General features: G+C 43.8%; 1 protein-coding gene across 1 annotated transcript; it reads left to right on the top strand.

The window, feature by feature from the left end:
• Window positions 1–9,610: 9,610 nt before the first annotated feature.
• On the top strand, window positions 9,611–13,273 carry SMIM30 (small integral membrane protein 30). Its single transcript, XM_075059100.1, has 2 exons — window positions 9,611–9,715; window positions 10,470–13,273. Exon 2 carries the CDS (start codon window positions 10,541–10,543, stop codon window positions 10,724–10,726), a length of 186 nt encoding a protein of 61 aa, XP_074915201.1. The 5' UTR covers window positions 9,611–9,715; window positions 10,470–10,540; the 3' UTR covers window positions 10,727–13,273.
• Window positions 13,274–13,511: the final 238 nt, after the last annotated feature.

Genomic DNA, 13,511 nt, shown 5'->3' with positions numbered 1-13,511 from the left:
CTTTTCTGATGCATCAAAAATAATAAAAAGGTATGAAACAGAAGGACAATGTTTGTAAGGAAAGCAATGTCTAAACCAATCTGCATACAGCTATTGTGCTCCGAAATATGCAGCCTAATGGATATATGCTTTCTAATTGCCTGCAATCATGGATAAATAAGAGGCTACACTACTACAGGCTGGTGAAGAGAAAGTGTGACTTATTATCTCTATTTGGACTGCAAGTCATAAAAGAGTCAGAATAAATTTTGAATCCCTCAGTGCTTGACACTTCCAGAAGTCGACAGATACTGGCAAAAGGAGTCCTCAGAGACTATGAATATGAGCAATTAGCACCACCTATTAAATATTGTCAAGATACTCTGCAATGGGAACAGATAGACAATGTGTTTATAATTTAGTCAAAAGCATTAGAATCCAGATGCTCAGAAAAAATTTGTTTCAAACTTAGTAATCTCCTGTCACCCCTTTTTTAGGAGTTCATTCTCCACATCCTTGGAAGCATTGCATGATAGAATCCACTTTCAAATGGTCTTTAACGTAGATGCCTTTTCTACATGTTTGCATGTAATTACAAAGTTTGTCTGAACAGTCATTGTGGGTTTGTGCGCAGACGCGTGCGTTGGTGCATAACACCGAGGCATAAAACCCAGCTTCTATACACTGAAAATCCAACCTTAATACTTAGAAAAGTCTTATCAAAAAGCGGGATGCCAGTTGCAGGAACTTATTGCCTCTTCAGTTTGCTGGGATACATGTTTAGGGCTTTATCTGGCAGGGCTCTGAATGTGCTGCTCCTGACACCATGAAGCAATCAACTATGTGGGTAAATTTAAACAGCTGACTCATCTCACCGACTGCCCGCGTACCACGTATATGCGTACAGGGTAGCACGTGATTAAGCGCTTCATGGGACATCAGCCAAAATGCGCAGACTGTCACACTGCTCAGACTAAGGGGGAAATGAAACATCCTAAATACGTCAAGAGCATATGGGGTTTTTTTATACTTTTATATTATCATGGGCATTGGGCATTTTATCTAAGAAGTGACAAAGTTTGAGCCTTGCTCTGTTCTGATACTTATGAGTTCACAGCCATAGACGAAATGACTGCAGACCATATTTACAGACACTTTTGAAGTGAAGTAACACTTTCCTAATGCATAAAATGTGTAATATTCCCTACTCTTGCTCTGGAGAAAGGACTGATTCTCAAGAGTGATTACACAAAACAGCAAATAGCCCTCTAAGTGAAGCAGCCTCTATTCCATTTGAATTTGAGCTTTGGTAGAATAAAATGGTTTGTGATTTAAGATGCTACCAATAAATTTTGAGAATAGTGACATAAAGTATATATCTGTGTTGTACATATCTTTACTGCTTCCATCACAGTCATCTTTGTATCTCAGCTGGAACATAAGGCCAGTCAGCATGGAAAAGGTTGAACTTTGTCCTAAGACATTCATGGGCTTTGTGGTTTTGGCAGGAGATTCCATACATCTTGACAGAGACAGCACATTTTCACAAAAGGATTTTCCTTTTCTGTTTCCACAGAAATCTGTGAAAGTTAACACCAGCTACAATGGGAACAGAAGTGGCAAGAATAAGGTGACACAGAATCCTTTCCATGTCTTCATTATTCCAGCTGTAAAGTGGGGATGACCATCCCCGCTGTCCTTTGTAACATGCCATGAAATGCATGCATGAAAGCTAATATATAAACATCACCCAAACCCCACTAAACCTATGAAAAAAAATTTCAATAACTTTGGTGGGTGAGTTTGGATTGAGTGCTCTAATACTAATCTGGCTGTTATTATTATTTTATTATTTTTATGTATATCATTATTAAATATACACATAAAATATATATAGCTTCCATATTTCATGTGTCTCCAGTTTTTATCACTATGGTCACCGGAGCCATTAAGGCGAGATACATCAGTTTTAACTACATGTACTTACAACTGTATTTCTCAGTTTACACATGACAAGTGATATTTCTCACTGCATGAATTTAACAGAAGCTAAATGCATTTTCCTTTAAAATTTTGTGTAATCTGTGAAACACAAAGGCATTAAGCAGTTATATTTTTCTGAATCACGGTGTCTTTTGTATCGACAGCTGTGTATTTAGCTCAACAGTGAAACTCAAACTGTTTTGCTAATGAAAAGGGAGCCAAATAACCAAGTGCTGGAATGAATTGCAGGCTATTGAAAGCGGACAGTTGGCTCATTAAATGTGCCCCTCATGAATGATGTCCCTTCCCTTTAGACTGGTACTGAAATAATCCAGATTTACTTTGTATCCTACAAAGTATTTTTAGGGCCTTCTATGATCAAGATAAAATACAGAAATACATTCCACAAATAAAATACAATTTGTTAGCTTGCAACAGCAAAACTTTAGCATTTACCAAACAAATGCATGTAGCTTTTAGGATAAGTGACTTTCAGTGTAATTATTTATAGGATTTCCTGTGGGCTTACCACTGCCATTGGACTGCTGCACATGCACCAGAAAATTTATGAAATTTGGGTGATATTGCAAAGAATGATTGCCTCTTTTTTGGATACAGGTGGACTCATGGCCCCACTGAAGGCAATGGGAAAATTCCAATACATGTCAAGGAGAAAATACTGTAGATGAGGAATTCAAGCTCAGAAACACTAAATAAAGACGTCCAACATGAATTGACACATTTTAGTTAGTTCTCAACAGAGTCAGCTGCAACTATGATACTTCCTTTTCCTTTAAAGAGTTTAGTTTTATTCTCTTCTCTGTCTTCAGCAACTCTCACCCTGAGTTTTACTCTGTGTGGCTCAGATCTTTTTACTTTTTCCTGTTTTCCTTCTCCAGGCTTTGTTAATTTTTAATTCTTTGTATAAATTTAATTGCTTCTTGCCTCGGATATACTTCCATAAATATCTATAGTCATCTCAACCTGTTCTCATCTTGTGGCAGAACTGTTCACTCTTCATGCATAACAGCTGAGCAGCCTGGTTCCTGCCCAGGAGATTGACGCTGGACCCTGACAAAAGGGTTCTGAAAGATCTGAGTCAGTCCAAAAAGTTCCTCTAGAGCACGTGCTGAGCTGATGAACAGAAATACTGAGCTGGCTTTTTAAACAGGGACTACACGAAAGCATGTTCTAATTAGTACCCCAGAACTGCAGAGCATTTAATGAGTGTGATAACTTGAGCAGCTGTTGAGGGGTATATAAATTACTCCAAAATCCCTCTACTCCTCAGATCAGTGTAAAATTTGGAGAGCATAGCAGCGCTGTAGGGCCATACCATTTGCCAACAGCATCCTGCCCTGCATTAGGAAAAGCTTGTCAGCAGGTTGAGGGAGGTAACGCTTCCCCTCTATTCGGCACCGGTGAGACATATCCAGAGTGCTCGGTCCAGTCCTTTGCTCCCCAGTACAAGAGTGACATGGATATACTGGAACGAGTCCAGCAAAGGGCCACGAAGGTGATTAAGGGTCTGGAGCATCTGGTATGTGAGAAGAGATTGAGAGAACTGGGATGGATTAGTTTGGAGAAGAGAAGGCTCAGGCAGGTTGTTAGCAATTCCTATACATATCTGATGGGGGGTTAAAGAAGACAGAGCCAGGCTCTTTTCAGCGACATCCAGTGACACCCAGTGACAGGACAAGAGGCAATGGGTTCAAACTGAAATGAAGAAAACTCCATTTAAACATATGAAAAAACCTTTTTCTGTGAGGGCGATCAAACCCTGACACAGGTTGCCCAGAGAGGATGTGGAGTCTCCATCCTTGGAGCTATTGAAAACCTGACTGGACATGGCCCAGAGCAACCTGCTGTAGCTGACCCTGGTGGCTTGAGCAGGTGGTTGGACTAAGTGATCTCCAGAGGTGCCTTCCAGCTTCTGCGATCCTGTGATCCTCCTCCCCTAGGCAGTGAGTTTTGGCATGTAGCGCAGTTCCTCCTTCTGAATTCTGCCCCTTCTTCTGCCAAAGATACACCACCTTCAGCCTGACATCAACCTCTTATTTTGCCAAATTATATTCTAATTTCAGCAACCTTCCTTTTGGGGCACCAATCTTGAAAAAAAATTATATTTTAGGCATGCAACTGTAAGGGACAATTTTTATAATACCAGTTTTTTCGTTTATGACTAACACATTCAGATTTAGATGGCTAGAACTCCATAGGCAGGCAAGCTTTATTTCTAACAATGCCTAAAGCTGGAAAAAGATTAAAAAGGCTATTGACACGTTCCTATAGATAAACAGGTATCCAAATATGGATTAGATATAGATTTGAAACATATGATTATACAAGTTTATTATGTTTAAATCAATTTTTATTTTCATGAAACTTCTACTTATTACAACCATATGCACAGAAGTCAAGAAAACATCTGACAGCATAGCTTGGAAAAAAAAAGGTACTGTACAAAACAATGTGTGGATGACAGCTGCTACTCCCCCTTTAAATTTCATTCTGTCATTCTTGTGTAGAATAGTACCTTCTTTTGCTTACCATTCCATATTGATGAAGGTGGCATTGCCAGGCCCTCCGAAGCGGAACTGCTTGTGCTATATACATTTTCCTTGCAACTATTGTACGATAATTTATTTTTCTCAGAAAGAACCAGACAAACAATACACAATATTCAACCTACCTGTGGAAATACTGATGAATAATGATGTGAGAACATCTCAATAGCTTACATTAGTACAAAGACTGAAATCAGGAACACTGGATTCAGACTTTACTTCCTCAGAGCTGGAGGGAGTTTGGATGCATCATTCCAGTTGATATCTACGTCTTCTTTATTATGCTTCTACAAAAACCCCAGGAGCCAGCTCCTCATAATCCAGAAAAAGCATGACAACGCTCACAATAATCGCAGGGAATCCCCGGATTTGCCATTATTGATGGGTAGCTCTCACATTCCCCTGCAGAGTTCGGCGGGGAAGTCAATCAATGGGTGTTAAACTCTGGCTGGCGTCCTGTGCACTCGCTCCTGCGGTTTCGCTGCTCCCGCCTCCTGCCAGCTCCAACTCCAGAGCTTTTTTCTGCAGGGCTGGCAGCTGCCTCCATGCCTCTCTGCTCCAGCCAGGGCTGCACAGAAACATCTCTGAAGTGCTGGCAAGAGAACTCAAAGAGATTCCAGCGGGCAGAGGAGAACCCCTGCCAGGCTAAAGGAGCAAAGGACTGAGGGAAAAGGAATCACTGGGCTATTTAATACATTATTTTCATGTCTGTATAAAGGACAGCAGGACGCATGTGGTACCAAAGGAAAGAATTTTCCATCAAAAAGTGGTGCAATTCTTCCTGTAAGCCTTTCTGTGCTCTCAGAAAGAAGTAACTTTTGCTTCTCAGAGGGATCAAAAGGAGTCTGCCAGGGGTGACAAAAGAAAGGTAGAAGTTAACCTCCTGACATGGCAATAGGATAAGCCAGTATGAGTGAAGATTATACTGCAAAGACCTTCTAGGATTGAGAAGAAAATTTGTCTTTGGTTCAGCAAAAGAGGGAATGTAACACCAGAGGATTAAGAAGTGAGGGAACACAGTAAAAATGACAAACCAGAGAGAGGCCCCTTTGCAGCAGCACTTTGAATAAACAAAGCTGCAGGGGTCACAGCGAGAGACAAGAATAATTGTCAGGACATGACTTTAGGTCATACAGCCAGAAGAGAACTGTTAGGCCTAGGAGCTGCTGTGCTACATGCAGGAAGACCTCAAAAACATCAAGTGGGAATAAAAAGAGGGAAGACAAAGAAACACATGAGTTAAGGGTGGTATTCAAAGCTGTATTTGTTGATAAGGGCAGCTAGGGACAATGTCTAGAGAGTCAAGAGGAAAAAACACAGATGGAAGCCTGGCATACTCTCAGCAGCAGCAAAGGAGGACTCAGCACTAAAGATTCAAGAAGCAAAAGTGAAGAATTGGGAAAGGCGGGCTTTTTTTAAAGGAATTCTTTTATTTAAGTGTTTACTGGATTTGGGAAGAGGAATGAGAGTTTCAAAAGCAGTCCATCGGTCAAAGAGACAATGATGAAACATAAGCCTTCATGTCTGAGATGCTAGCTGGACATACCAATGTGAGCAGCTCCAGCTGATGGAAGAAGGAATGAGCCATACTGAATGAGATGTAGGATGTAATTAGAGCAGGTTTGGACAGCATGTTTGGAGAGGTTAGAGATGACAGGAATAAAACAGATGAAGTGATAGTTACAGGAAGGGAATCCAACTGGTGTTTTCATGACAGGGAAGGTCTGTGACTACCTACATTTATTTAAGAGGAAACTTAAGGACTTTGAGAAATAGAAGGGAAAAAAGAAGGCAGGATGAAGCAGCCACACATGATAGGAAGGATAATGAGAGAGGCAGGAAGAGAAAGGATGATGTTAACATTGTGTGACAGAAGCGAATGTGGAAAAGGTTAATGACAGAAGTAATTCACGCCATATTTTGTTTCTTCTGCAGAAGCAAATGAGGTGGTTGCGGTAGAGTCTATTTGCTCAAAGAAAGAGATGCACCCAGTGAAGTTCAAATAAAGCAAGTCATGGTTTCTGTAGGAGAAAAACTGGATGTAGATCTGAGTGAAGTGAAGAGATGAGGACATAGTGATAGGCAGCTAAAATGTCAGATTAAGTATCACCAGGGAAAAGTAGCTCAAGGGTGAACATGTTGATGTAGAAGTGATAATCATTGCCCCGTAGTCAGTGTCTTATCAGTAATCAGAGCTAGCATTTCTCATTACAGAAGTACAACTGAAGTCCAAAAATTGATCAGAAAGCTTCTCAGATCAGTGTGGTCATGCAATAAGCAAATGGCTCTCCAAAGAAGATGAACCAAGTAAGAGAGGGAAAAAAACCTGAATACCCCCTTCAGGGTGTAGCCTTGCTCTGCTGATTATTTCATAACTTTTTCCTCTCCAAAAAGTGCACTTTAGTTTCAATTTCCAGCCTCACGTATACCTCCTTAGCCTTGTGCCCAAAATTACAAAGCTTTAGCTTGTCAGCTCTGGGAATTCTCCATCTTTCCTCTGAATATTAGTTACATAATAGCTTGAGCTAAGCAATCAAAGCAGTGATAGGTCAAAAGGAAGATTTGCCTGAGGTGATGCAGGAAGTTGATGGCAGAGCTTGAAGCTGAATACACATTTCTCTGCTATTCAGGCAGCACAAAAACCGCTAGAGCTTCCTTCACTGTTTAGATTTTGTTGGCTTTTTTTCAAAGCAGTACTGTTTCTGAAGCCAAAGCTGCAAAATGCAATGGCATTGAAAAAGCTAATAAGGCAAAGAAATATCCCCAAATGGCACTGCTTTCTAGCTCTCAATGGCGCTTCCATGGTATTACTAATAAATTATTTATCTTACAATCAATATTTTCCACATCCCTGCTGTACTTCTCCATATCATTTCAACTGCCTGTAAATTAGTACAGCTGTTGAGAAGAGGGGAGAGATAGTAAGTATGTTAAGTCCAGTCTTCCCCTTGGATTTTACATCCCTCACCTTCAAAATACACAAGTCCAAAGATGTCATAGCTCTTTGGTACTGACATTTCTAGTTATAAAAGACAGACTTGAAAGTCATTGCTCAACACACCCCACACCCCCACACCCTCCACATCTGTTTTGTGGGACTAAATGAAAACTGCTGAAAATTTTAGTTGGTAAGTGGTAACGACAGCAAATACAGCACTGAAATTTACAGGGATGATTTAAACATTTTGTGACATTGCAGAACAGTGTAACAATTGCCTGTCAAGAGTGCAGGATGCAGTAAATAGGCCAAGCAGGGAACTAAGAAGGCCAGGACTCCAAGGCCTGCTCTCTGGGATGACAGCAGTGATTAAGATGACACCTACCTCCTGCACTTCAAATTGCTACTCTTCAGGTTCTGTAGGGGTTATGATTTATCTGTGATTCATTAAGGAATGGAACAGGCAGCATAGCATTACTCTCCTCCATGCCACGACAACTTTCTCAGAAATTTCAGCGTTTTTCTCCTGTGAGTTTATCTGGCATCACCTTCTTGAGAAAATGCCTTCAGAACTGAACATGAGGCATCAAGTATTTCAGATCAGAAAAACCGTGAAATAGGTGTTTCATGAATAAAAGGGATGCTTATCAGTTATACTGACATTTATTATTATTTGTATTATCACAGAGTCTAGGCACTCCTGCTTATAAAGAAGATGCTTTCATGCTACTTGGTATAAAGAGGGAGCAAAAAGACTGTTCCTTAACCCTGGAAGTTTATTGTCTAAGACAATCGACAGCTGCTGGATCCAGACAAACGGGAAAATGAAGGGCAGTAATAAAGGAGTGATGATCAGCGCAACAGTAACATCCCACCTCAGACTTACAAAGTTCCTATAAGCATACAGAATGGTTGCTCAAAGGCAATCATGGTGAAATTATATACAGCAGAGGCAAAGTGGTATGTATGTTGAACAATCCATCTGTATTTTCACTGCTCTTTAAGCAGCTCATCTGAAATTGTTTCTGTGAAGACAAACGTTCACAAAAGCTGTTTTCTTGCACAAGTCTAGGGAAACACTGTGAGAACACGGGTTATCGTGAATTAATGCTTGAAGTCATGGATTACAAATTCTAGGTTAATTTTGCCATTAGATTAGCACGGTTTCTTCTGGTTATTCCTGCGAGCATCCCAAAGACACACGTACTTTGAGTCTATAATTGCTTACAGGTCTTTTATCCAAACTCAAGCACACACACCTTCCACTGAAAAATAGAAACTGAGCTCTGACTAGGAACTAGCTAGTAACCCCCTGCAGCCTTTACAAGAAAGACATTTTAACCCTGTTCTGTGTAACAGAACAGCGCAACACAGTATTTCCACAAGCAGCTTTGCCCAAGGCAGAAATAAGACAAAAATCAGGACAAGTCGGACTTAGGTTTTGGGGGCGATCTCAGGTAATTTACCTGACAACACTTCTCTATGTCTTAATTTTTCGTTTTACAGGGCACCATGCCGCTCTCCAGCCTATAAAACCGCTTTCCTCCAAGTAGGTTCCGACGGCTCCGATGGGTACTCGTTATCACTGCTGCAGAGAGCCTAAATCTGCAGCGAGCCCCAATCCGAAACGAGTCAGGCACTGCCTGTAGTCAGACCAAAGGTAACTTGTCCCGTCTGTTCATTTTTAGAGAAAAGAGCAGACAACCGGCGCGGGCCGGTACGTTTTCGCAATTTCACCTCAGTGGAGCGGCGGGGCAGGCCTGCGGGCCCCGCTCTCGCCTCGGGCTGAGGTTCATCCCCACACGGCTCCACCGGCAGAGCCGCGCTCGGCCGGAGCCCGACGCCCACAGGCCGGCGACCGGTCGCTGGTGGCCGGAGCTCCCCGCTGCCGCCCGTCCGTCCCCCCCATCCCCGGGCCCAGGCCGGCCCCGTCGGCGGCCTCCGCGGAGGCGGCGTGGGGGCCCGGAGCCCCTCCGGCCGCCGGCAGCGCCCGTGCCCGCCGAGGCGGCCGCGGGAAGGGGAGGCCGAGGGGCCGCCGGTGGCGGCGGAGGGCCGAAGGCAGCGGCTGGGCGGCGGTGCGTGCCGGGAGCGGGAGGCGGCCCGGCCGGGTCACGCCCGCCCCCGGCCGCGCCGCCGCCCCTTTCCTGTCATGGCCGCCGGTGGGTTGCGGGAGGGCGGCTGAGGCGGCGCGGGCCGGCGCCCCCAGGAGCGGAGGAGGGTCGCGGAGCCCGGCAGCCGGCGGCAGGAGGTGACGGAGGGAGGGGCGCCGTGTGGGCGACGGCTTCCCCCCGCGGAGCGGCCGTCCCGCAGGCAGCCCCGCCGGCGGTGGGACCGGGCGGGCGAGCCCCGCTTCGAGCCCGCTTAGCCGGGGGAGGCCGGGGGCCGGCCGCGGTCGGGCTCGGGGGGGGGTGGGCTGGCGGAAAAAGCCGCTTGTCGCGGGTGGCCCAGGCGGCCTCGTCCACCGCGGGGGGATGTCGGCGCGGTGTTCCGTCCTCTGCGCCCCGGGAGGGGAAGAAGCCCTGCGGGGCGGTCGGTCCGCCTCAGAGGGACGCTTCCGAAGTTGGAGGAAGCGGGAAGGGTGTTTGTCTCGATTCACATCCTCGCCAGCGTGCGGTGGGCTGCCCTGCTCCGGGGTCCCGGGGGAGGATGCCCCTTACTAGCAGGAGCGGGTGAGCGGGGCGCAGGAGCTGCCCGGCCCTGAACGCCCCGTGAAGGAAGCGGGCGCTGAGGGCTGCGGGCGGGAGAGCCTGTCCTGACTTTACCTCAGGGTGAGGCTCCAGAAGGTTGGTTTCCTCAGAGTTGCGTAGCAGGATAGCAAACCCGCCGTGGCTGTCTCGTGATACTAAGTCATTTACTTTTGTAATTGCGAAGATAAAACCTAAATCTCCCGAGTCCCACACAGGTATTCGTAGCGCGTCGATCACGTCGGTTGGCTTTTGGCAAGACGATTCCAGGGAGGAAGGCAGGGAAATCCTGTCACGATCCTTTTGTTTTCCTTGTAGATACCGCTGAAGTACCTGCTTTCCACCGCTTGCCTCGTTTAACTTCCCCTTGGGGTCAGCTGGTCATCAGCATGCCTTCTACCGAGAACACCTCAAAACTTTTCCTGGTCCTCGTTTCATTGCTGCTGGTGCTGCCAGTAGTTGAAGCCCTGGACGCAGGAGATACCATCGCCTTCCTACTAGGCCTCGCTGTCAGTGTCGTTGGATTCTGTGCCTGCCTTGGCTTGTACGCGAGGAAAAGGAACGGGCAGCAATGATTTCAAGAAGATGCTCAGATGAAGTGAATTCCCAAACACGGCTTGGGGTTGAGATCCGGGGTGTAAGACTGAGCTTCACTTCTGGATGACTTTCAAAAACCATGTAGTCGATATTTCTGCAAACCCCTCTTACTGTGCAGTGCAACAGAATCAAGACTGTACCTAGTAAAGGGGATTTGTAGGATCTGTCCTCTTGACAGTAAGATGATTTTATATTGCTTGTGATTAAATATTCCCTTAGAGAAGGGTAAGAACTTTTTGAATGGGGAAGGAAAACCATAGAGTGGTTCACAGTACATGGTTATAAATAGAACATGTGAGGGAGACCCATCAACAAGTTCCACAATTTTGGTTTCAAGGGTTAATCAGGAGGAAGCAGCTGTTAATCTTCCAGTCAGGATGACAGAGCTTTGGAAGTACTCCTGTACTTAGATAGCTAGCGAGCAGACTGCTTTGACTTGTGTGCATGTGCTCACATTCTCTGTAATGACAGTGGACACCTAACGGCTCACTTCTGCTGTCACAGGGATGAGACTTCAGAGAACTAAGAAAACATGGAAAACTTTTTTTCTTAAGTATTTTTATTTTATAATGAGCCTCTCCTGTAGCCTGTGTTCTTGTTACCAAGTAGATACACTTAAGAATGGGACCACTATTTTTCTTTAACATGTATTTCACAGAATAGTACATGTAAGGCTACATAAATCAGATTAGGTATATGGTTTTTGTCTCTTGGTTTGTTTGTTTGTTTTTTATCTGGCTTTCCTTTAGGCACACCAGGTTTAAGGCTCATTTCATTCAGTGTTTGTATTTTTTTCCCCAAAACTGAAGACTTACCTATTTTAATGAGGAATTTTGTATAGTATTTCTGCATTAGGGAGTTATTAGAATCATAACAAGACAGTTGTGCACATTTCTTTTGCAATATGGAAAGAACATGTTTTGTTAAAATCCTGGTTTTAGTCAACAGGTCCATTGTTCTCAAGTGTCTTCCTCATGACGAACTTACATTGCTAGCTAAACATTTAGGCTTCTTACCTAACTGATGCATACGTGTTCCACAGAAGATTAGGACCAAAACCAAAGTAAAAAATCCTGATACAAAATGGGAGATGTAAATAGTCTTATTCTATTCATGCGCAGTCATATTGTATGGTATACGGTTGAACGACTCAGTAGCATATGCAGGACCTGTTTCTTTCTTTAAGTACCAAAGGTCAAATGGCACAACCAAGAATGTCTGCCGCAAGTCCCTCTGGTTTGCTAGGGTGTTCTAGCTGTCCGTTTCAGACAAGGAGCACAATCTGTAACAGCAGCAGAATAAGGAGCGTAGGAAGGTGAGCTCTCCACGGTTCACAGAATTTCCTTCTGATCTTGTGCTGTGGACACTGCCACTCTTGCTGAAAATCTTGGCTTTTATCTTTCAGAGCTGGGGAAAAAGGTTAAATGTGATGCAGAGCTATGTATTTTGATACTAATCCTCCCCTTCCTCTGTAAGTGTCTCTGTTCAGTAGAGCACAAAGCAATGGCTAGAAGAGTTGTCAGGCAGGTCTTATATAAGTAATTGGGTGGGCAGATCATGTTCTCCAAATTCTACGATTTCTGTATGCTATTTGTGGCTGGTTTGACTTCTGTCTCCAGCCTCTGAGGAGACAGATGCCCTGGTTATTTCAGTCTTGCAATTTATGTCCCTCTCTCATGGTCGATGGAGGCAGGAAGGTAAAACGAAAGCTTGCAAAATTGCGTGGGGTTGAAACTGTAGGACTCATCCCAGCAAGCCACAAGAATGTAGGTTTCTGCTCTCAAGTTACAGGAATAATAACGGTCACAAAGTTGCTCTGATGAGATGCAAGTCTTGACAGGTAGCTGTTCTTGAACCCTTTTTGTGGCTTCCAAAAGTCAGAAAGGGACGTGGTGCACAATTACTATGTACAAGTGAAATGTACAGCCCTAAGAGGAGCTTCAGACAGTAGTGTCGCCTTTGAAAGCTGCCTAGCAGCAGTAGATGATCCTATATGTGATTATTCAACTGGGTGGATGCAAGCACACATTAAGTGTGATCTTCCATGTTCCAGCTTGGCTAAACCATTACCCTTAACAAAAAAAACAAACCACAAAATCACCCCTCAATTCACTTTATATTTCCAAAAATTAGAGAATTTTGCCAATTTTCCAGTAGAATATTAAATGTTGGTTTTTTCAGTAGAATAAATTTTATCACAAGCAGCTTTTCACAGACTCCTTTACCTTCACTTTGGAAAAGATCCCTGGCAATATTTTCACAGAATTGTGCAACAGTTTCACTGCAGGAGAACAGAATTTTAGCAGAGTAATTGGCGTCAGGCGATAGGGATATGAGGAACTGTGTTCTTTGCCCAAACCTGTATGTACTTCATTGAAAGGTGTTTGCACAGCATAATGGCATTGTTTCCTGGGTTCTGACAGAAGCTTTATTGTTAAAGACTTGCATTTGTCAATGACTTGAGTGTAAAATCAGATACCCCTGTTTTTCTTCTGTCTTAATAAACTTTCATGTATGATTTGTCATCAGCTTGAAGAAGTAGTTCTTATGAAAAAGAACACTGGGATGACAGAAATGACTGAAACTGCTGAAATTCCTTATACTAAATACTACTTTCTTACATACTTTTGCTTATGTTAGGTGACTTTACAAACTCATGCAGCATGAGGTGTGTTTTCAGTTGAACTTTTGTACAGTGAGCATACTTCTCTTGGTCCTACTACTTGTTTATCTCGTTTCAGTATCGGTTATTTTAGAGCACTT

The sequence above is a fragment of the Buteo buteo genome, chromosome 28 (genome assembly GCF_964188355.1).
Source record: "Buteo buteo chromosome 28, bButBut1.hap1.1, whole genome shotgun sequence".
Lineage (NCBI taxonomy): Eukaryota > Metazoa > Chordata > Aves > Accipitriformes > Accipitridae > Buteo > Buteo buteo.
This window is presented reverse-complemented; position numbering and strand designations above follow the sequence as displayed.